At 64.8% G+C, this 23,828-nt stretch overlaps 2 protein-coding genes across 3 annotated transcripts; one reads left to right on the top strand and one right to left on the bottom strand.

Moving 5' to 3' along the window:
* Positions 1-124: 124 nt before the first annotated feature.
* CYP27A1 (cytochrome P450 family 27 subfamily A member 1) lies at positions 125-22,465 on the bottom strand. 2 transcript variants are annotated; one of them, XM_075932953.2, is made up of 10 exons: positions 22,188-22,465; positions 10,414-10,604; positions 8,299-8,498; positions 7,956-8,153; positions 6,673-6,833; positions 6,066-6,232; positions 5,394-5,475; positions 3,249-3,449; positions 2,772-2,945; positions 125-2,685 (listed from the first exon to the last, which is right to left on the bottom strand). In XM_075932953.2, the coding sequence occupies exons 1-9, from the start codon at positions 22,431-22,433 to the stop codon at positions 2,820-2,822; spliced, it is 1,572 nt and encodes a 523-aa protein (XP_075789068.1). In that variant the 5' UTR covers positions 22,434-22,465; the 3' UTR covers positions 125-2,685; positions 2,772-2,819. The 2 variants fall into 2 exon arrangements, with proteins under 2 accessions (XP_075789068.1, XP_075789067.1); XM_075932952.2 differs by having other exon boundaries at positions 125-2,945.
* On the top strand, positions 14,610-16,121 carry LOC149524032 (uncharacterized). Its single transcript, XM_089779617.1, has 2 exons — positions 14,610-15,444; positions 15,640-16,121. The coding sequence occupies exons 1-2, from the start codon at positions 14,895-14,897 to the stop codon at positions 16,119-16,121; spliced, it is 1,032 nt and encodes a 343-aa protein (XP_089635743.1). The 5' UTR covers positions 14,610-14,894.
* Positions 22,466-23,828: the final 1,363 nt, after the last annotated feature.

Raw genomic sequence — 23,828 nt, 5'->3', positions numbered from 1 at the left:
GGACCAAGCCCCCATGACGCAGCGTGCTCCACCCCAGCGCTGTCCACACGGGAAGCTCCCGGAGTTTGCTCCCTGTAGCCAGGAGACGCACACAGCCCCCCCTGCAATGACTCCCCCAGCTGGATCAGACACACGTGGGTTTATTAAGTAGGGGGGGGGTGGAAGTTACTGCAAAGGAAGCAGGGCTGGTAAGTTACTAAGGCGGGGAGCGGGCAGGCTGTCCGGCTGCTGGGGGCATCGCCGGGGCTTCCTGCGTGCGTGTTCAGACTCAGCTTGGCTGGCACATTTGGCCAGGGCGGGTGCAGAGCTCACCTGGCATGCAGGGCCACCTGGGTCATGTGCCCCCCCTCCCCCCAGTGTGGCCAGGTCCCAGGGCCCCCCCAGCCTTGCTGGGCACGGGGGTGTGCGTGTGGTCGGGTGGGCTGCATGCCCCTGCCAGCAGCTCCTAGACGGCTGCTTGGCCAGAGAGACCAGGGCCGGAGAAACGGGGCCTTTCCCGTGGCATGCGCCTGGCTGCCGCTTTGTGCCCTGGTGGCCTTTGCTCACAGCTGCCCCCCTTCAGCCAGTCGCCTGCGCTCTGGGGCAGGATGGATGCTGCGGGGGTAGCCCAGGCAGGCGGGGGAGGGCGGCTTGGGGCCTGGTTCTAACCTGGCTGCAGCCGGCCTGGGTGGGAGCTATTCCTGCCTGACAGCCCTCTGCCCGCCCAGAGCCGGACGCTCCCACCGCCTGGGCTGGAGCCGGTCCCTGGCCTCCCTGCGTCTGGAGCCGGCAGCTCCCGCTCTGCGCAGCGGGCGGGTCTGGGCTCGGCCCTCCAGGCGGCCAGGGGGTGCACGGGCTGTGCAGCCAGCCGTGGGGAGGAGGTGGTGGCCAGCCCGGGGAGCTGCAGGTCCCACGCTACCCGCCCCAGCCAGGGCATGGCATGCTGGGCCTGCAGCGGGTGCCTGGAGCCGTGCCACCCTGGGGGCGGGGGCCCCAGAAGCAGGGGGGGAAGCTGCTGCATCCTGTTAACTCCCCACCCCGCTTTCTGCAGGCCTCAACCGGCACTCGCTCTGACGGCGCCGGGATGTGTCGCTGCCACGTCCGTCTGGGCGCCCGGGCCGCCCCGCTGGGAGCGGAAGAGCAGCAGGACACGGGAAACCCGAGCGGCCGGCCGGAGCCCCGGAGCTGCACCTCGGCTTAGCGCCTGGCCCCGTGGCATGGGACATGCCTGCAGAGTCCAGCCCCTCCCCGCCCCCCAGCTCCTTCGCAAGCCAGACTGCTCGCCCCGCCTGCTCCCGCCGGGTGTGGGCCACGACCCTGCGTGCTCCCCTTGCCAGGGCTGGGACCCCCTGCTGCCAGCGGGTGGTCGCGCCCCCCTGCGCGGGGGCCGAGGCGCTCACACTGCTTGGACACTGACCTTTGCCCCCTGGTGTGTTATTGTAGGGTAGCCCATGAACCCTGGCCCCGGCTGGTGATTGGCGGGGGGGGAGCCGGGTGGCTGGTTCTGATTCCTGGCTGCCTGTGGCCGTGCGCCTCCTGCTGAGTGTGTGAGAGCGCCTCCCTCGCACGCCCCAGGCTGGCATCCCCAGTGCTGCCCCGGGAACCCGCCCCGGGGCACCTCCCCAGAGCACTCTGCACCCTCGAGTGCCCGGCAGGGCTACCGGCGCCCTGCTCCCCGGGCCGTGCCGGCTGCCCAGCCGCCACCCTGGTCCCCGCACTTGGGCCTAGCCGGCCCCTGCTCTGCAGCCAGCCCCAGGGCCCAAGTCCAGGGGGGAACATGAGGCAGAGCCAGCGCTGGGCAGGAACCCAGGAGCCAAAGGGGTGTGTGTGTGTTGGGGGGGTGCAGGGACACGTTGGGGCTTCTGCCTGGGGCAGACCCCACAGCCCCTCCCTGTGCCCAGCCTGGGCAGCCCAGGGGGAGATCTGAGCTTCCACGGTTACATGGGGCCCCTCCCTGGGAGCTGGAGCGACGCCCAGGCCGGGTGCCAGCCTCTGGGCGCGAGCTCTAGCTGGCCAAAGGGCCCTGCTAGGCAGCACAGGCCTGGGGGGCTGGAAATGAATGAACCACAATTGGTGTGGGGGGGCCAGGGGACAGAAATGCGTCAGGGCCTGGGCCCCCCAGCAGGCTCCTCCAAAGGAGACAGGAGCCCCCCAGCTGTCTGAGCACATGGGGACCCAGCGGGTACGGTCACTGCTGCGGGCATCAGCCAGACCCCTGCCCCGCCCGGGGCATGGCCCGTCTCCCAGCTAAACGGACACCCCACGGCTGCTGCTCGGCCCTGCCAGCCGGATCCCTGCCCTGGTTCCATGGGGCTGCTGCCTTCACCGGGCCCAGCGGCGAGGTGGGGCAGAGCCATCGAGCCTCTCTGGCCTGGCGAGGGGCGGGCGCCGTGGGGCGGATGCCGCTGTAGGGCGGATGCCGACGGCGCCGTGGGGCAGATGCCGCTGTAGGGCGGATGCCGACGGCGCTGTGGGGCGGATGCTGACGACGCCGTGGGGCAGATGCCGCTGTAGAGCGGATGCCGACGGCGCTGTGGGGCGGATGCTGACGACGCCGTGGGGCAGATGCCGCTGTGGGGCGGATGCCGACGGCGCTGTGGGGCGGATGCTGACGACGCCGTGGGGCAGATGCCGCTGTAGGGCGGATGCCGACGGCGCCGTGGGGCAGATGCCGCTGTGGGGCGGATGCCGACGGCGCTGTGGGGCGGATGCTGACGACGCCGTGGGGCAGATGCCGCTGTGGGGCGGATGCCGACGGCGCTGTGGGGCGGATGCTGACGACGCCGTGGGGCAGATGCCGCTGTGGGGCGGATGCCGACGGTGCTGTGGGGCGGGTGCGCTCAGGGGGCCGGCTGCCGGGCAAGGAACTGCAGGTTGATGGGCCGGTTGGGCACCAGGACGATGCGGGAGAGGGGCGTCACCTCCTTGCTGTTGGGCTCCGGGCGCAGCTCGAACGTCTGGCTGATCTGTGGGGAGGAGACGCCTGGTCGCGTCCATGGCCCGAGCCCCCTCCCCAGGCTCTCTCCAGCCCCTCTCCCTCGGGCGCGTTCTCCCCCGTGGCCCTGCCACCAGCCCCCCTGGTGCCGGGAAGGGGGCATTCGGTGGGGTTCAGTCCCAGCAGGGGGAGGGGCCCAACCCCCCCAGGCAGAGGGTGTCCCTGAGACCAGGGGGGCCACACGCCCCACGGCTTCATTGCTCGGGGGCTGGGCACCTCTAGCTCCAGCCTGGCCACGCCCCCTCCGCCCGCCGGCCCCACGGGCCCCACTCACCCTGGCCAGAGCCAGGTGCATCTCCAGCTCAGCAATGCGGCGGCCCAGGCAGCCCCGGACCCCGTAGCCGAAGGGGATGGAGCTGAAGGGGTGGTGGGAAGAGCCGTGGCCCCGGAGCCAGCGCTGGGGCAGGAAGCGCTCGGGCTCCGGGAAGCTGGTCGCGTCGTGCGCCATCGCGTAGTGAGCCAGCACGAAGAGCGTCTGGGCAGCCGGACACAAGATGGTGAGAAACGTCCCCACGGCAACCCGGGCGCCCGGCAACGCACCGCGCCGCCTAGCAACCACCGGGGACCAGCCCGGGGGGGGGGGGTCTATGCCTGGCACGTGCTTAATTGCCAGCAGCCCTTGATGGGAGCCAGGCAGTCCTGCCCCCCCCCCCCCCCGCAGCCCTGCCAGTGCCCCTCATTCCCGACCTGCAGCCCCTGCCCCCAGCGCTGCCCCCCCCAGCCCTGCCGGTGCCCCTCACTCCTGACCTGCAGCCCCTGCCCCCAGCGCTGCCCCCCCAGCCCTGCCAGTGCCCCCCACTCCCGACCTGCAGCCCTACCCCCAGCGCTGCCCCCCCCCCGCAGCCCTGCCGGTGCCCCCCACTCCCGACCTGCAGCCCCTGCCCCCAGCACTGCCCCCCCAGCCCTGCCGGTGCCCCTCACTCCCGACCTGCAGCCCCTACCCCCAGCGCTGCCCCCCCAGCCCTGCCGGTGCCCCTCACTCCCGACCTGCAGCCCTACCCCCAGCGCTGCCCCCCCAGCCCTGCCGGTGCCCCTCACTCCCGACCTGCAGCCCTACCCCCAGCGCTGCCCCCCCAGCCCTGCCGGTGCCCCTCACTCCCGACCTGCAGCCCTACCCCCAGCGCTGCCCCCCCAGCCCTGCCGGTGCCCCTCTCTCCCGACCTGCAGCCGCTGCCCCCCAGCCCTGCCGGTGCCCCTCACTCCCGACCTGCAGCCCCTACCCCCAGCGCTGCCCCCCCCCAGCGCTGCCGGTGCCCCTCATTCCCGACCTGCAGCCCCTGCCCCCAGCGCTGCCCCCCCCAGCCCTGCCGGTGCCCCTCACTCCTGACCTGCAGCCCCTACCCCCAGCGCTGCCCCCCCAGCCCTGCCGGTGCCCCTCACTCCCGACCTGCAGCCCCTACCCCCAGCGCTGCCCCCCCAGCCCTGCCGGTGCCCCTCACTCCCGACCTGCAGCCCTACCCCCAGCGCTGCCCCCCCAGCCCTGCCGGTGCCCCTCACTCCCGACCTGCAGCCCTACCCCCAGCGCTGCCCCCCCAGCCCTGGGGGGGGGGGTCTATGCCTGGCACGTGCTTAATTGCCAGCAGCCCTTGATGGGAGCCAGGCAGTCCTGCCCCCCCCCCCCCCCGCAGCCCTGCCAGTGCCCCTCACTCCCGACCTGCAGCCCCTGCCCCCAGCGCTGCCCCCCCCCAGCCCTGCCAGTGCCCCTCACTCCCGACCTGCAGCCCCTGCCCCCAGCGCTGCCCCCCCCCCAGCCCTGCCAGTGCCCCTCACTCCCGACCTGCAGCCCCTACCCCCAGCGCTGCCCCCCCAGCCCTGCCGGTGCCCCTCACTCCCGACCTGCAGCCCCTACCCCCAGCGCTGCCCCCCCAGCCCTGCCGGTGCCCCTCACTCCCGACCTGCACCCCCTGCCCCCAGCGCTGCCCCCCCCAGCCCTGCCAGTGCCCCCCACTCCCGACCTGCAGCCCCTGCCCCCAGCGCTGCCCCCCCAGCCCTGCCAGTGCCCCCCACTCCCGACCTGCAGCCCCTGCCCCCAGCGCTGCCCCCCCAGCCCTGCCAGTGCCCCCCACTCCTGACCTGCAGCCCCTGCCCCCAGCGCTGCCCCCCCAGCCCTGCCGGTGCCCCTCACTCCCGACCTGCAGCCCCTGCCCCCAGCGCTGCCCCCCTCCAGCCCTGCCAGTGCCCCTCACTCCTGCCCTGCAGCCCCTGCCAGCCCGCCCTTGGGCTCCCCCCACCCCCTGCTTTAGGCTTGTCCCCTTCCAAGCAGTTATCTGCTGTGCCCAATGGGGAGCAGCTTTTGTGCTGCCTTCACATGGGACATTAGTTCCTCCAGCCCCGTCCAGGGACCTGTCGCCAGGGCAGCCGGGTCCCTGGCCAGTCTGACCCGGCGGGGGGGGGGGGCAGACCAGGGACCCCCACTCACGTCCTTCGGGAAGCGATAGCCGCCGATGGCGATGTCCTTCTCCACGATGACCCTGGCGTTGGTGGGGACCACGGGGTACAGCCTGCGGCAGGGAGGCGAGAGGGGCACGAGGGAGGGAGGAGAAAAGGGGGCTGCTGGCGAGGCAAAACCCCAGACCGCCTCTGGGCCCCTCCGGCCGGCTGCTGCTCTGCCAGCCCCGCGGGTACCCTGGGCACAGGCTGCTTGGCGGAGGCGCGAGAGGCTGGGGACCCGTCACAAACGTGCCAGGCGGGTGGCGCTGCCGTTTCCCAGCGCCCGGGCGCCTGGCCAGCTGCACCGTTTGCCCCTCTGTGTTGCCCCTGGCAGGGCGGGGCCATGAGCTCCGGGGCCCCGCTGGAGACAGGCAGGGAGAGCAGAGACCGGCTGCTGGGCTGGAGCCAGTGCCCTGGCTGCCACGCCGGCCTGGCACATACCCTGGTGGACTGGTTGGTCCCGGGTTCCGACTGGCACCGGGTGCAGAGCCGTGGCCCTGGGGCGTGGCTGGGGAGGGGGCCAAGGGGAGGTTAGTGAGTGCACGACACTGACGGAGCCCTCCCATCCGGGGCATGGTCCCACCCAAGATGCCATCCAGCTGGGGCGGGCGGCCCGCCATGGGGGGCCTCTCTCAGTAGCCCGACCGGGCCGGGGCTGTACCTGAGCGTCTCCTTGATCACGGCCCTCAGCAAGGGCATCTTGGCCAGATCCTCAGCGCTGGGGACCCGCTCTCTGGGCACGACGCTCTCCACCTCCTGGTGCAAGGAGGCCTGGATCGCTGGGTCCCGGGCCAGGTGGTAGAGAGCCCAGGACAGGGTGTTGGACGTCTGGGGGGTGACAGCAGAGCAGGGTGAGGGAGCCACATGGACACAAGCCAGGTCTCAGGGAGGGAAAGCAGGAGCAGGCTGTGACTGCCCAGACCCCCATGGAGGGGGGCCCATTGGGCCAGTCCCTGCCCACAGATCTCCCCATCGAAACAGACCAGACAAACAAAGGCTGGGAGGGGAAACTGAGGCCCAGAGGGGGCCACGACTCAGCTGTGGCAAGCCAAGAGTGGAATCCAGGCTGGCCTGCTGCCCTCCCCACGAGGCCCGACAGGCACTGAGCTCGTGGCGAGTGAGTTGCGCCTTTCCAGAGCCCCCCTCTCCCCAGCTGCCCTAGGAAGCCCTCCCCTCCCCGAGCAGCTCCTCCGCAAACAGCCCCCAGCCTGACCCGCCAGGGCCGGGAGGTGGCAGGAGCCCGGTGCCGTTTGGCCAGGCCTCCCTACCGTGTCCACGCCGGCCAGCAGCAGCTCGGCCACGCTGCCGTACACCTCCTCCGGCGTCAGCCTGCCGCTGGCCAGCAGGTAGCTCAGGTAGCCCGACACCTGCTCCCCCCGCTCCAGCTGCCCCTCCAGCTCCTCCGTCCTCTTGTCAATCAGCTTCTTGCCTGCAGGGCCAGAGAGTCCAGGCGGGTGAGGGCTGGCCCAGGGGGAGCTGGCTTGGGGGCATCGAGAGATGAGGTGGGTCAGGGTGGCTACAGGCCAGCCCCGGGCTATAGCCGGAGACCTTAGAGATGGGGGGGGCATGAATTCATTGCAGGGGCCGGCTGGGAGATTTCAACCCCCGAAGGGGCACTGGAGGGGCCAGGCTGGGAAGGCACCATGGCCAGGGCATGTTTCCAGCACCCCCAGCCATAGCTGCCTGGGGTGGAGTGGCTCCTTGTTGCCCCCCAGGGCAGACCGGGAGGGGGCGGGGGGCCTGGGCCATGAGGCATAGAGCAGGTCAGTCTCCCTGTGCGGACTGTCCTGCCATGTAGCTGACTGGGATCTCAGCAGCCAGTGGGCCCGGGGGGGGGGGGGGGGGGGAAGGGAGCAGAGACCCCGAGGCAGCAGGATTGACTCCAGCTGCCTGGGACCCCTCCCGGCCAAAAGTTCCATGTTAGCAACTCCCCCCGGACCCACAGACCCTTCCACCCCCCGGGGCCAAGAGCCCAGAACCCTGAACAGCCCCTGGCCCGAGCCCCTGAGACCAGCAGCTGGCCCGGGGCAGCCGGGGGTGTCTCAATTAAGGGTGGGGGGGGAAACGCGGATCCTGAGTAGGGTTGCCAGATGGTTTAACAAAAAATACCGAACACCCCCCCTCCCCTCCCCCAAAAAACCACACTGGGAAAAAATTCTGTTGAGAGAAAAAAAAAAGGTGCTGCGCCTTTAAATGGCCCGGCAGTTTTTTTTAACTGGCGGGGGGACCCGAGTAACGGACAGTCGGGGCGAACACCAGACACCTGGCAACCCCCATCCTGGGCCCCCTGAAAACCAGCTGCTCTGCCGCAGGCTGATCCACGGGACCAAACGATTTCCCCTCCAGCCCCCTGCACTCTCTGTGCCGAGCAACGTGCGGTTCTTCCTCTAGAAACGTGTCCCGGGCCGGGCTCCTCCAAGGGCCTGGCCCCCGTCTCTGGGCAGAGAGTCTGCCGGGAGTGGGCAGGGCCAGGCCGGGGGGTCTGCCAGGGCCCTGCGCAGAGGGGGAGGGCTGCAAGCTGGGGCCTGGTTGCAGGGTGCCGGGCACAGACCGAAGGCGAAGATGGTGTCCCAGCAGCTCAGGTAGCGGTTCCAGAAGGGCAGCAGCTCCCGGCTCCACTGAGGCAGGACGGTGGCGTAGATGGAGTTCTTCAGCATGAGGCCGATGGCGTCGATGAAACGCCGCGTCTCGGCGGGGATCTCCGGCTCCAGGCACCCGATGCGGGTCTCAAAGAGGATGTAGGAGATGCCTGGCGCGGAGGAGAGCAGAGGGGCTGGTACGGGGCAAGAGGCACAGGCCGGGGAGGGCTCCAGGGAAGCAGCACAAGGCTGCAGCAGGTCCGCGGGGACCCCAGAGCCCCACCCCTCCCCCCACGCCGCCCCCTTGCCACCTACCCTCCAGGGCGAATCTGTAGAGCAGGTTGGCCACGTCCCCCACCGAGACCCCCGAGGGGCTCGCCGCCCGCTCCGCCTGCAGCCGCGCCACCAGGTCCGTCACCACCTCGCCGATGGCCCCCGCGTACAGCACGGCCTCCGACGGCTTCAGCATCCGCTGGTTGAGAATCTGCCGCAGGCGGTACCAGCGTTCCCCTTCCCTGGCACAGGCAGAGGGCTCAGCTCCCGCCCACGCCAAGGGGCAGCTGGGGGAGGGATGCCGAGCCGCCCCCCCCCCCGCATGCTGGGACTGGCAGGGAACTCCCCCGAAACACTGGGATTCCCCCTCCCCTCCCCCCCTCCACAATTCCAGCCGCGCCCACTGCCTGCCCCCCGCAATGGCCAAATGGAGGTACCAGCCCCCACCCCTAGGCACTGCTGGCAGGTGCTGCCTGCGGCCACATAGACCATGTCGGGTGCCCCCGCAACGCCGGGCGATGGGGTCAGCTGGGCCAGGGCGCTAAAGCCCCCTGCTCCGGGGCGTAGGTTGGGCACCCTGCGGGCTGGTTACTCCCAAGGTGCCCACTGGGGCAGAAGGGCTCTTGCTCTTTCCGGGGAAGCAGCTGGCACTGCCCGCCATGCGGGCAAACCCCGTGTCAACCCTCCACCCGCCTGCTGCCCGTAACACCCGCCTGACTCTCTCTGGCCCTGGCAGGATCCCGCCCTGCCCCAGGCTCTGACCCCCACAGCAGCACCAGGCCAAAGAGTTTCGCTCACGCACGGGCACCAGGCCTCAGCCCTGGCAAGGATCTGCCATGAGAATTTCACCCAAAGCAGCCCCATTGCCACGGTCCCCTCGCCCTCTGCCCAGCTGTCGGCTCCCAAATTCCCAGCTGCCTGACCAGCCACAAAACGGCTCCAACACCCACCTTTCCGCATGGGGAGGGGATGGGCCCTGCCCTTCGGTGCCCGGGACAGCGCGCCGCGGGCCCCCCAGAACTAAGCCCCCCTCTTCTGAAAGACACCGGAGCTCAGCTTCTCCGCACACATGGAAACCGAGTGACATGGGCCCGGTGGGTTTTCCACAAGGGTTCCTGTTCCTGACCTGCGTCCGGTTCCCTAATCTCAACCCTCACCCGCCTCCGGATGGACACAGAACCCGCCAGCCGGAGTTCTCCCAGGGAAGGACACATGTGGGGAAAACCAGGAAGCTCTGACTTTAGGAAGGAACAATCCGTGTCACACGCACAGAAGGGAAGTGACTGTCTAGGCAGGAGCCCTGCAGAAAGGCATCTAGGGGTCAGAGTGGCCCACAAGCTAAAGATGAGTCAGCAGTGTGATGCTATTGAACAAAGCCAACATGGTGTGGGCTGCATGAACAGGAGTGCTGTGAGCAAGACACAGAAGTCATTCTTCCGCTCTGCTCTGTGCTGATCAGGCCTCAGTTGCAGTGTTGTGTCCAGTTCTGGGCACCGCATCTCAGGAAAGAGGTGGAGAAATTGGAGAGGGTCCAGAAAAGAGCAACAAGAAAGATGAAAGGTCTAGAGAACATGAGCTAGGAGGGAAGACTGAAAGAATTGGGCTTGTTTAGTTTGGAAAAGAGCAGGCTGAGCGGGGACAGGAGAGCAGTTTTCAGGTATCTAAAAGGGTGTCACAAGGAGGAAGGAGAAAAATTGTTCCCCTTGGCCTCTGAGGATAGAACAAGAAGCAATGGGTGAAAATCGCAGCATGGGAGGTTGAGGTTGGACATTAGGGAAAACTTCCTGCCTGTCGGGGTAAACCCTGGGATAAGTTGCCCGGGGAGGTCGTGGAGTCTCCATCCCTGGAGATATTGAAGAGCAGGCTGGATAGACGCCTGTCAGGGATGGTCTAGATGGTGCTGGGTCCTGCTGCAAGGGCAGGGGACTGGACTCGCTGGCCTCGCAAGGTTCCTGCCAGTCCCAGTGCTCTGAGAGTCAATGGGTCGATGACCCACTCCCCCTGCCCGTCGCTCTCCGGACACACCTGGCATGTGGCCCTGCCTCCCGCATACGGCAGGCCATGGGCGGCACTGGCTGCTCAGGGATCCAGCCCTGCCTGGCTGCGAGAGCCGGGGCGCGCCCTCGGGACGGCTCACGCCGGGGCTGCAGGACTCACTCAGTGAAGGGGCCGTAGGGCAGCTGCCGGGTGTCCCGGTGCTCCTTCCACAGGGCCATGTCACTCCTCATGGGGTACTTCCCCTCCTGCCTCAGCAGCTGCTCCAGGAGCTCTGGGCTCCCCACGTTGACGTTCTTGTACATCCCAAAGGTGGATTTCCACATGGGGCCGTAGAGCTTCCGGAACAGCACCTGCAAGGCATGACGGCGGGTAGCCTTGGACCGCCGGGGGCCCGGGAGCAGTGCGGCACCCTGGCTTTGCCTGCCCAGTCCAGCACCCAGCCAGAACCCACCCCCCTGCGGCCTCAAGGTCCCCGTGCATGGGGCTACTCCCCCGCCCAGGAGGTTTGGGGGCAGGGCACATCTCAACTTTATGGGACCAACGAAAGCATCAGAATCCACCAAGGTGGGTACTGGCGGAGTCCCACCCTGACTCTGGTTTTCCCTGGTAATGCCCGGGGGCTCGCACTGGCTGAGGTGACAGGACACAGGGGGCTGGTGTAAAGTGTCTAAGAACCGCCAGACGGGGTCGGAGCAAAGCCCCATCCAGCCCAGTGTCCTGTCTGCCCACAGCAGGGTGCCCCAGAGGGATTGAACACAACAGGGAATCGTCACGTGATCCCTCCCGTCATCCATTCCCAGCCTCTGACAAACAGAGGCCAGGGACACCATGCCTGGCTAACAGCCACCAATGGACCTAACCTCTGTGAATGTATCTAGTTCTTTTTAGAACCCTGGTAAAATCCTGGTCTTCACAACATCCTCCGGCGAGGAGTTCCACAGGTTGACTGTGCGCTGCGTGAAGAAAAACTTCCTTGGGTTTGTTTTAAACCTGCTGCCTGTTCATTTCATCGGGTGACCCCTAGTTCTTATGTTAAGGGAACAAGTCCCTCACGTTTCCTTCTTCACTTTCTCCAGACCCATCAGGATTTTATAGACCTCTCTCCTATGCCCTCCTTAGTCACCTCATTTAAGAGGCACGCCCTGTCACCACACCCAGGAGCTGTAGGTCAGAGGGGCTGAACGGCTAGCAAACCCCCACAATCTCGCTACCAACAGCCCCGGGCGCGCAGAACGGGCGAGTAGCAAACGCTCTGCCTATATTTGAGAAAGGCTCTCGGGGTGATTGGGGGAATCCCAGGTCTACCCAGCAAACTGGCTGAAAGAAATCTCCCCGGGTGCAGCGCCAAGCCGGGCCCGCTGCTCTCTGGCGGCTCTCTGCCTGTGACAAGAAAGGGTTGTGGTTTCTGTCCCCCGTGCAGGTGCTTGACTTTGTGCTACTGTTGTTGTGTCACCTGGTGACATTAGCGCAAAGTCAAGCACCTGCGGGGGGAGGGGGGGATGTAAACTACCCACAACGCTTCCACAAAACACCAATGTCCGTCGTTACGGCGCTGCCGGACTCCTCGCTGGTTTTGCAAATCTACTCTCACGCTTCCCGAAACTGACCGTATCAGCCTGACAAAGGGGCCCGGGCGTCACTGTCGACAGGGGAGATCTGGGCTGAAAGCGCAGCCGCCGGAAAAGAAAAAAAAACAAGCCACCACGATTTTCAGCTGCGTAAGGACAGGACTGGAGAATATTTCTGGGGACTCTGCTGCCTTTAGCTAACTCAGCAGCGCCGCCTCCCCTGGCTCCGGCGGGCAGCACCGCTCTGAAAGGAACAGCGGGAAGAGACAGAGCAGAGCCAACGGGCGAAATGGACGGACGACGAGGTTCCCACCCGCAGAGCGAGGCTGAGCCCCTTGGGGGAGGGCAGCTGGAGGGGGAGGCGGGACAGAGGCGCCCGGAGCAGCGAACAGAGAGAGGAGGCAGATCGGACACAAGGACCGTTCACCACCCGGAACGCCCGTCCGGGCAGGACGTTCCAAAGTTGTCTCTGGGGTTCGGGCACTTTGCTCTGGACGCTGTCAGAGACGGGGCCCAGATCTCGGTGTGAGCCAGCCAGACAATGCCCCTGTCGCATTACAGGCCATTACGGCTGAGACCGATGCTGGGAAACATCGGGTTCAGTGGAGGTCAAGGCCCTACGTACCTTTGATCTGTCCCCCGGTCCCCGCCAATTTCACAATCGAGGGTCCAACCTTAAGCACACAGCCCTCCGAGCCCTCAGGAGTCTGCTACGGGGTCAAGGCCGACGCTGGGCAAAAGCACATTACACAGCCCCGGGCAAAGCCAAACTAAAAGGCCTTTTCCCCTCAGCTGATGAGTTTGCAGGGGCCCGGAGCCTTATTCGGAAACATGCGAGCGGGACCCTGCAGGCGCAGATGAGGCCACGGCTATTCCCTCCTGAGCCAGGCCTCACGGCCTCTTGCAGCTGCTGCATCAGGACACACCAAGGTTGCAAAATCCAACCTCTCCCAGGCTCCCCTCTCGGGCTACGCTCCCGCCGGGGCCTTTGTCTAGGGAGCGGGCGCGATGGCCCCCTGCAGAGGCACAGAACAACCACTGCAGGAGCGAAAGGAGCAAGGTCACCGGCCGACAGGCGTGCGCACGAGTTGGCCGTTCGCCATCACGCTTCCCCTCCCTGCTCGCCATCGGGGGGTTTGCCTGCCGGTGTAGCGACCTCGTTCCGTTCCCCGCAGGCTGGACGCAGACACAGCGAGGCACACGGGGCCACGCTCCTGCTGGGAGTGGTTCTCACCCACACACACGTCTATCGGCTTCCTGCTGCGAGCAAGGACGTGCAGCGCTGGATGTGTCCATTTCACTGACAGAATCACCCTCTCTCAAGCCTACAAAACAGCCAGACTGGGTCAGAGCAAAGGTCCATCCAGCCTAGTGTCCTGTCTGCCACAGTGGCCAGTGCCAGGTGCTCCAGAGGGAGGGAACAGAACAGGGAATCATCACATGATCCGTCTCCTGTCACCCATTCCCAGCTTCTGACAAACAGAGGCCAGGGGCACCATCCCTACCCGTCCTGGCTAACAGTCATTGATGGACCTGCCCTCCATAAACTTATCTGGCTCTTTTTTCAACCCTGTTACAGTCTTGGACTTCGAATCCTCTGGCAAGGAGTTCCACAGGTTAACAATGCACCGCGTGAAGTAAAACTTCCTTCCGTTTGTTTTGAACCTGCTGCCTGTTTATTTCTTTTGGCGCCCCCTAGATCGTGCGTTATGGGAACGAGTCCATCACTTTTCCTCACTCGCTTTCGCCACATCAGTGCTGAGTTTATAGACCTCTCTCCTATCCCCCCTCATAGAATCATAGGACTGGAAGGGACCTCAGTCTCCTCTTTTCCAAGCTGAAACGTCCCTCTTCTATTCATCTTTCCTCACAGGGCAGCCGTTCCAAACTTCTCCTCATTTTTGCTGCCCTGTTCTCCGATGCCCTGTTCCAAGGAATTTCCCCATTCACCCCAACTTGAAAAGCAACCTAGCAACCTCAGTGCAGTCAGCCTGCTGGGAAGTGGGATTATTTTGCCTGACAAGTGACAAGGCGGATATGTGCTTGGCTGAAAGGCACGCAGGAGGGAGGCTGTGTAAACCCTGAGTCTGCTCATTACAGTTTGTGTGGGCTCAGGATGTCACTTGCTCTCAACAAAACAAGTGGGATGGCCAAACATATCAAGGTCTCTGCTAGATTCTTATTGCTGAGTAGCTAATTTATCTCTTTCTCTCGTCAGCTGTAATCACAGGGAAACGCCCCCAGCTTCTTACGGGCTCCTGCCTTTGCTATGGGAGGTGTTGAAGGACAAAACTGTAACTGGGTTAAAAAAGAACTAGGTAAATTCCCGGCGGACAGGTCCGGCACTGGGTAGGAGCCAAGCTGCTCAGACGTGCAACTGCACGCTCCACGGATCCCTGCGCCCCCGAGTGCCCGACAATGGGACAGATCACTCGATGATTGTTCTGCTCTGAGAATTTGCCCTGGAGCATCTGGCACCAGCCACTGTTGGGAGCTGGGTCAGACCAGTGGCTCACCCCACCCTGTAACCTAAGGTGGCTGCTCTTCAACAAAACAGAACTCAGGAAATCCCCAGGCAAGAAACGTTGTTAAGCTGGAGTTCAGCTTTGGACCTTCTCGAGTGCTACTGAGTTTTGAAAGCGTCTGAAAAGAGCATCCCTGTTTCAAGCTTGCTCTCTCCCAGGGTATGTCTACACTAGAAAGTTAGTTCGAACTAACGGACGTTAGTTCGAACTAACTTTCCTATGCGCTACACTAGCGCTCCGTTAGTTCGAACTTAATTCGAACTAACGGAGCGCTTAGTTCGAACTAGGTAAACCTCATTTTACGAGGACTAACGCCTAGTTCGAACTAGCTAGTTCGAACTAAGGGCTGTGTAGCCCTTTAGTTCGAACTAGTGGGAGGCTAAGGCTTCCCAGGTTTCCCTGGTGGCCACTCTGGCCAACACCAGGGAAACTCTATTGCCCCCCTCCCGGCCCCGGAGCCCTTAAAGGGCCACGGGCTGGCTACTCACTTTGTGCCAGTTGCAAGGCTGCCAGCACCCGTGCCTGCACAGCCTGCACCTGCCACACCATGAGCCAGCCATCCGAGGGCTCCCAGCCCTCCACTGCTCCCCACGACCAGCCTGGCGGCTCCCGGGAGCCTGCCCGGGGGCGCAAAAGGCGGGCGCCCGCCTGGTCAAGTGCGGAGATCGTGGACCTCATCGAGGTTTGGGGGGAAGCCTCAAATGTCCACGATCTCCGCACTAGCCACCGGAACGCGGCCGTCTATGGACGCATGGCTGCCAGCCTGGCCGCCAGGGGCCACCAGCGCAGCCGGGAGCAGGTGCGCTGCAAGATTAAAGACTTGCGGCAGTCCTACTCCCGGGCCTGCCTGCCAGGGGCTGACCCGGAGGCCTGCCCCCACTTCCATGCCCTGGACCGCATCCTGGGGCCTCATGCCGTCCCTGCCCCCCGGGACGTGATTGACCCCGGGGCAGAGGGACCGCTCCTGGACACCGAGGAGGAGGAAGAGGGCTCTGAGAGCCAGGAGCCTGCCGCCAGCCTTCCCAGGACCCGGGACCCCCGAGGCACCCCACAGAGCCGCTCGCCTGCATCATCAGAGGCCGGGGAGGCGTCCACCTGTGAGTACCCTCGTGTTCCCCTTATGTGTACGGGGGGCTGGGGCGAGAGGGAGCCCCGGGACCGTGCGCCTGGGCCTTGCCCACTACGGAGCAGCAGCTGGGGATCCTGCAGGGGCCCTGGCCTTGCAGAGGGGAGCTGGGTTTCACACACCTGGGCCCCTGGGGTAATTGACCGCTGGTCTTCTTGCACCACAGCTGCAGCACCGGGGACTGCAGGGCGCACCACACCGCCTGCAGCAGCCGCCCGCGCCCGGGCAAGCAGGACAGCCAGGAACCAGGAGGACTACCAGAGGCGGCATCTCCGGTTCCTGGACCGACAGCTCCGTCTCCAGGACCACTGGGTCCAGGAGGACCTCAGGCTGCGCCAGAGGAGTCTGGAGGCCCTGGAGGAGCAGGGCCGTGCCCTGCGAGGCCACCTCCAGAGCCTGCTAGACCGCTTTCCATTTCCTCCTCCCCCTGCTCCCCCTCTTGCTCCCCCTCTTGCTCCCCCTGCTCCCCCTCTTGCTCCCCCTGCTCCCCCTGCTCCTCCTGCTCCTCCTGCTTCCGCTCCTGCTTCCGCTCCTGCTTCCTCCACACCCCCTGTCCTCTCTGCCCCCCCCTCCACAACCATTCCCCACCGACGCCCCCGGACCCGCAGTGTGGCGAGACGGGAGAGGCACCCAGACTCCTACCCCTGAGCTTTCCTTTCCCTTCCTCCCTTCCCTCCCCTCCCCTTCCAGCTCCCTCGTCCCAGGTTTCCCCCTCCCTTCTCCCACCTTCATTCCTCCCTCCCCCACCCCAGTTCTCTGAAATAAACAGACGTTTTTGTTGGAAAAACAGGTGTCTTTATTGTACAGTAGATAGGGAGGGGAAAGGGGAAGGGGGGGGGTAGGGTGGAAGAAGGCCCCGGTGGGGCATGCAGGGAGAGGTCAGTCCTCCTCCTCCTCCACCTGGAAGCTGTCCCGCAGGGCTTCCCGGATCCGGATGGCCCCCCGCTGGGCTTCCCGGACGGCGGCGGTGCGGGGCTGACCGTAGTGTCCAGCCATGCGGTCAGCCTCAGCCATCCAGGCTGGCAAGAAAGCCTCCCCCTTCCGCTCACACAAATTGTGGAGCACACAACATGCCGCCACCACGGGAGGGATGTTGTGCTCGGCCAGGTCCAGACGGGTGAGGAGGCATCGAAAGCGGGCTTTCAGTCGCCCGAAGGCCCCCTCCACCACGATGCGGGCCCTGCTCAGCCTGTTATTGAAGGCCTGGCGGGAGGGATTGAGGTGCCCCGTGTAGGGCTTCATGAGCCAGGGCTGCAGTGGGTAGGCGGCATCCCCCACCAGGCAGACGGGCATGTCCACGTCCCCGACCCTGATGTGGCGGTCGGGGAAGAAGGTCCCGTCCTGCAGCCGCTGGCACACGGAGGAGTTCCGGTACACCCGGGCGTCGTGTGCTTTGCCGGACCAGCCCACATTTATGTCCGTCAACTGTCCCCGGTGGTCACACACGGCCTGCAGGATGACGGAGAAGTACCCCTTGCGGTTCACGTACCGGGACGCCTGGTGTTCCGGGGCACGGATGGGGATGTGCGTCCCGTCGATGGCCCCCCCGCAGTTGGGGAAGCCGAGGGCGCCGAATCCCCGGATGACGGCATCCGGGTCGGCGAGGCGGACCACCCTGCGGAGCAGCACCCGGTTGATGGCCTTGACCACCTGCGGAGAGAGACACAGCAAAGCGTCAATCAGTGGGGCGCCCGGGTGGCTGGGAGCATTCCTGCCCTGGCAGTGCCCCGCGCCCCACTCCCGGAAGCAACCCCCCTGGCGGCGTGTAGTACGGCCGGGACAGCCCGACCCCTCCGGTGCGGGGCGCTTTCGCCTCCTCCCGCCCCCCCCCTTGTCCCTGGGGCGGCCCATCCCCTCCTCGCAGCCCCCCTCCCCCCCGGCTCGGTGGCCGACGAGCGCCGTACCTGCATGAGCACTGCTCCGACAGTGGATCTCCCCACGCCGAACTGGTTCCCGACGGATCGGTAGCTGTCCGGCGTGGAGAGCTTCCAGAGGGCGATGGCCACCCGCTTCTGGAGGGGGATGGCGGGCCTCATGCGAGTGTCCCTTCTTTGCAGGGCAGGGGCGAGCCACTCGCAGAGCTCCAGGAAGGTGTCCCTCCTCATCCTAAAGTTCTGGGTCCACTGTCGGTCGTCCCAGCGCTCCAGGACGATGCGGTCCCACCAGTCGCTGCTGGTGTCCAGACGCCAGATGCGGCGGGGCACGCCGGTGCCGGGGCGCCGCCGCGGCTCCTCCACGGCCCCCAGGGCGGCCAGGCGGAGAGGCAGGGGGCTGACGTTCCCCAGGTGGTGCCAGGCAGCCTCGAGCCATTGCTGGCAGGCTTGCAGTAGCAAGTCCAGAACGTGCACCAGAAGGTGCAGGGCGAGCCGTGGCTCCATGTTGCCACCTGCGGCGGCCCCCCCGAAGGGAAGCACCGACACAGACGGGCACAGAGACCGACGCTTTGCTGTCCCTCGGCGAGGTTGGCAAGCAAGCAGGAAAAGCTGAGAACCGGCTGTCCAGGGGGGGTCCCTTTAAGCACGAGCCTCAGATAGCCTCAGACAGCAGCCACACAAAGCAACTGCTGACCTGATGCCCTGCCAGAACCGGTTTCAGCTGCCCTTAAATGCCCCCCTGCGTCCAATCAGTGTGGACGCGCTAGTTCGAACTAGCAAAACGCTAGTTCGAACTAGTTTTTAGTTCTAGATGCGCTAGTTCGAACTAGCTTAGTTCGAATTAACTAATTCGAACTAAGTTAGTTCGAACTAGCGCTGTAGTGTAGACGTACCCCCACTCCCTGTGAGTTGGCGGGGGATACACTAGATCAGTGGTTCTCACCTGGGGTACCCCTGGGGTACAGAGATCTGACCCCGCTCCAGTTTATCAACCTCGTGGAACGGTGGGCACCAGGCTTGGGGGCAGGATCATAAGAACATAAGAACGGCCAGACTGGGTCAGACCAAAGGTCCATCCAGCCCACGATCCTGTCTGCCCACAGGATCTGCCAGGAGCCCTTTAGGGAGGGAACACAACAGGGAATCGTCACATGATCCCTCCCTGTCACCCATTCCCAGCCCCTGACAAACAGAGGTCAGGGACACCCTCCCTGCCCATCCTGACCTAATCTCCGTGGGAATTTATCTAGCTCTTTTTGGAACCCTGTTAAAGTCCTGGTCTTCACCACATCCTCTGGCGAGGAGTTCCACAGGTTAACTGTGCACTGGGTGAAGAAAAACTTCCTTGGGTTTGTTTTAAACCTGCTGCCTGTTCATTTCATTTGGTGCCCCCTAGTTCTTGTGTAATGAGAAGAAGTAACTAACTCTTCTTTATTCACTGTCTCCACACCAGGCATGATTTTATAGACCTCTAGCATATTCCCCCTTCAGTCGCCTCTTTTCTAAGATGAAAAGTCCCAGTCCTTTTTAATCTCTCTTCACATGGGAACCCCTCATTATTTTTGTTGCCCTTTTCTGAACTTTTTCCAATGCCAAGAGATCTTTTTTGAGATAAGGCGACCACATCTGGATGCAGTATTCAAGCTGTGGGCGTACCATGAACTTATACAGAGGCAATAAGATATTCTCTGTCTTATTCTCCAACCCTTTTTAATGATTCCCAACATGCTCTTTGCTTTTTTCACTGCCGCTGCACACGGAGGGGTGTTTTCAGAGAACTCTCCACAGTGACTCTAAGAGCTCTCTCTCTCGAGTTGTTGTAGCTAAATTAGTCCCCATCATATTGTAGGTAGAGCTGGGATGGCTTTTTCCAACGTGCGTTACTTTGCATTTATCAACATTACAATTCATCTGCCATTTCGTTGCATAATCACCGAGTTTTGTAACCCAGCCGCCAGGGATGCCAACCCTCAGAAATTTCATTTACGGACAAAATGGGAAAAATTTACGGACAAATTGTTTACGGACATAATTTTTAGATTATATTAAGACGACATAAATGGCCCAAAGTGAAAACCAATCGTTGTTATTCATACATCACAGGAACAATATGCTATTTAACTCACTAATTTAGTTAGTCATGGTCCTGGATCATGTGATTCATGTTATATCACCTCAACTATTGAGCTAAATAAACAACTAAAATATCCAATTTCCGCAGCAAACTGGCTGAAGCAGCACAGAAGAAATTTAATCGCTGCTTTTTGAAATTTGAATTGCTGCTTTTTGAAATTTTATTGCACTTTTATGAAATTTACAGACACCTACATTTTTTTACAGACTTGACGGACATGTCCAATTTCGGCTAATTTTTTACAGACTGTCCGTAAGCGTACTGACGGTTGGCAACCCTGCCAGCAGCGGTGGCACAGTGCCTGGTCCACAGGCCAAATCTCTTCTCTGCTCCTCCGCAAGACCCCCTGCTCACACAGGCCAAGGTCACACAAACCCCTCCGGCTGCGCTGGGGGTCATGATCAGCTGAGGAGCCATCCTGCCCCCAAACCTTCTCCAGGGCCCCCAGCCTGGGTGTCTGGCCTGCGCTGTGTTCCCAGGTGTGTGACCAAGTCCGACCCACCAACCGCCGGGACCCCACCACTGCCCCCCCTTGCACGTGGGGCTCCCGCCCCTCTGCTCCTGCGGCCAAGTCCTCAGTGTCACCTGCCCCCGTCACTGCACAACCTGGGCCCCTTCTGCGCCTGCGGCTAGTGACAAGACCAGCCTGGCCCCTGAGGCTCTTGCTCTCTCGTCCTGTAACCGCAGGAGAGTCGCACCTGCTTTGCTCGGGCCATGCTAGGCTGGTGGAGATGGCTCGGGGCTCAGGGAGTGGGGAGGGTTGGGACAGTCCTTGGTGCCCGGCTAGGTCTGGGCCCAGCCTCCCAACAATGTGCGCCCTGCCGCCCCGCCGTGTACCCCACTCCCAGCCCGCGCCCTGCCGCCCCACCGTGTACCCCACTCCCAGCCCGCGCCCTGCCCCCCCACCGTGTACCCCACTCCCAGCCCGCGCCCTGCCGCCCCACCGTGTACCCCACTCCCAGCCCGCGCCCTGCCGCCCCACCGTGTACCCCACTCCCAGCCCGTGCCCTGCCGCCCCACTGTGTACCCCACTCCCAGCCCGTGCCCTGCCGCCCCACCGTGTACCCCACTCCCAGCCCGAGCCCTGCCCCCCCACCGTGTACCCCACTCCCAGCCCGCGCCCTGCCCCCCCACCGTGTACCCCACTCCCAGCCCGCGCCCTGCCGCCCCACCGTGTACCCCACTCCCAGCCCGCGCCCTGCCGCCCCACCGTGTACCCCACTCCCAGCCCGTGCCCTGCCGCCCCACTGTGTACCCCACTCCCAGCCCGTGCCCTGCCGCCCCACCGTGTACCCCACTCCCAGCCCGAGCCCTGCCCCCCCACCGTGTACCCCACTCCCAGCCCGCGCCCTGCCCCCCCACCGTGTACCCCACTCCCAGCCCGCGCCCTGCCGCCCCACCGTGTACCCCACTCCCAGCCCGCGCCCTGCCGCCCCACCATGTACCCCACTCCCAGCCCGCGCCCTGCCCCCCCACCGTGTACCCCACTCCCAGCCCGCGCCCTGCCGCCCCACCGTGTACCCCACTCCCAGCCCGCGCCCTGCCCCCCCACCGTGTACCCCACTCCCAGCCCGCGCCCTGCCCCCCCACCGTGTACCCCACTCCCAGCCCGCGCCCTGCCCCCCACCGTGTACCCCACTCCCAGCCCGTGCCCTGCCCCCCCACCGTGTACCCCACTCCCAGCCCGTGCCCTGCCGCCCCACCGTGTACCCCACTCCCAGCTCCCAGCCCGTGCCCTGCACCCCACCGTGTACCCCACTCCCAGCCCGTGCCCTGCCCCCCCCACCGTGTACCCCACTCCCAGCTCCCAGCCCGTGCCCTGCACCCCACCGTGTACCCCACTCCCAGCCCGTGCCCTGCCACCCCACCGTGTACCCCACTCCCAGCCCGTGCCCTGCCGCCCCACCGTGTACCCCACTCCCAGCTCCCAGCCCGCGCCCTGCCGCCCCACCGAGTGCCCCCCGCCCAGCCCCCAGCCCGTGCCCTGCGCCCCACCCAGTGCCCCCCGCCCAGCCCCCAGCCCGTGCCCTGCCGCCCCACCCAGTGCCCCCCGCCCAGCCCCCAGCCCGTGCCCTGCGCCCCACCCAGTGCCCCCCGCCCAGCCCCCAGCCCGTGCCCTGCGCCCCACCCAGTGCCCCCCACCCAGCCCCCAGCCCGTGCCCTGCCGCCCCACCCAGTGCCCCCCGCCCAGCCCCCAGCCCGTGCCCTGCCGCCCCACCCAGTGCCCCCCGCCCAGCCCCCAGCCCGTGCCCTGCCGCCCCACCGAGTGCCCCCCGCCCAGCCCCCAGCCCGTGCCCTGCCGCCCCACCCAGTGCCCCCCGCCCAGCCCCCAGCCCGTGCCCTGCCACCCCACCGTGTACCCCACTCCCAGCCCGTGCCCTGCCACCCCACCGTGTACCCCACTCCCAGCCCGTGCCCTGCCGCCCCACCGTGTACCCCACTCCCAGCCCGTGCCCTGCCGCCCCACCGTGTACCCCACTCCCAGCCCGTGCCCTGCCGCCCCACCGTGTACCCCACTCCCAGCCCGCGCCCTGCCCCCCACCGTGTACCCCACTCCCAGCCCGTGCCCTGCCCCCCCACCGTGTACCCCACTCCCAGCCCGCGCCCTGCCGCCCCACCCAGTGCCCCCCGCCCAGCCCCCAGCCCCCAGCCCGTGCCCTGCGCCCCACCCAGTGCCCCCCGCCCAGCCCCCAGCCCGGGCCGCACCTGCAGCTGGTGCGTGTGCAGCAGGTAGCCGCGCAGGAAGAGCCAGTAGACGGAGCGGAGCAGCCCCGGCCCCGGCAGCTCCTCGGGGCCCTTGAGCCGCCCTTCGCCCTGCGTCGCGGCGGCGGCCCCGGCCGCGCTGGTTCGGTCCCTCCGGGCCGGCTCGAGACGCTGGGCCCCAGCCAGAGGCTGCAGCCAGCGGCGCAGGGGGAGCCCCGCAGCGCGGCGCCCGCCACCCGGCCCCGCCATCGCCCCTCTGCGGAGCCCAGCGAGGCGGCCCGGGGCGGAGCCGGCACCCGGGGCTGGCAGAGGAAGAGGTGGGGCGGGAGGGAACAGCTGGGGGGGGGGGCAGCGAGGCGGGGGGGGGATTTGGAGGGGGTGAGGAAGACGGGATCTGGCTGGGGGGGGGGGGGCTCAAGCTGCCCAGAGCAGAGTCCCTGCTGGGAATGGTCCCCACCCCCAGCCTCTCCCCATAAGCCTCTCCCCACCAGTGCCCTGCCTGCTCCCCTTGCCCAGCGCCGTGGGGTGCCCTTCACCCGCTCTGGGCCACGCACATTCCAGGACTGGGAGCATCTGACACCCCTTTGTTGTGCTTAAAAGAAGCACCCGGGATCTTTTTCAGGGGGAGAAGACAACAGGCCACATGTATTGACCATCCATAGATCAATCCACACTTATCATATGACACATGACACACACGCACACGCACACGCACACGCCGTCTTGTTGTTACCAAAAGTTGCTCCCCCTAACTGCACCGGCTAGGTGAGTTAGATGGGGGAGGGGTGGAGCCGGGCTTCTGCCGATCCGGATCGATGCCCCCATGTAGACAAGACGAAAACCCAGGATCCCTCTGCAAGATGCCTCCTATTTACCCCTCTCATGCAGCCAATTAGTCATGACCTCGCCTTTCTTAATGCTGCTTCAGAGAGAGTTCCTCCAAGGGCAGGCACTTGCTGCTGGACTCCCAAGGCGTCTGTCTGTCCAGTCTTCTTCATGAGCTCACTTTGCAGGGATTGTCTTGGGTCTGGCTCCCAGACTTTCTCCACCCTGGCAACTGCTGCTGGAGGTGCTCCCCTTTCAGTCCCCATTCACACCTCATTCATTCCAACAGGACCATCAAGGAAAGGGGAGAGCTCAAAAGACATTTTTTCTTACAAGGTCTAGATCTCTTAATACAAAGTTCTAGGATAAATGTTCCAGAGATTCTATACGAACACTGAACAAAGATAGATCGAAAAGGACAAGATCTTAATAGAAAATATAATATTACAGGGATTTCTCCACCTCCCTATATCTGTTCCTTAAGACCGGCTGAAGTTTTTTTAAATTGTGCTTGGTTCTGTTACAGCAACTGAAGAAGTCAGGTTAAAACTTAAACAGTTACAGGTTTATTGAGGAAGCTTATAAATCATATGGTTGCAATGGCTATTGTTCTGTTTCTTAACTGTTAGCAAAATATAGATCTTAAAAATGGTTACAAAGAAGATAAAGATAGAAAAATAGAAATAATGGTACCAAGTAACAGCTTACTCTTTCTATGTGTACACTTAAGACAGAGGACCACATCCAGGTACAATTTTTACCCCCTTCTGTGCCTCTTGACTCCAGCATGTCAGGCCAGGGCCGGTCCCTCAATTCCTA

The sequence above is a fragment of the Pelodiscus sinensis genome, chromosome 7 (genome assembly GCF_052426305.1).
Source record: "Pelodiscus sinensis isolate ZL-2025 chromosome 7, ASM5242630v1, whole genome shotgun sequence".
NCBI classification, from domain to species: Eukaryota; Metazoa; Chordata; order Testudines; family Trionychidae; genus Pelodiscus; species Pelodiscus sinensis.
Note: the sequence above shows the minus strand (reverse complement) of the source record. Positions and strands in the feature narration are given on the sequence as shown.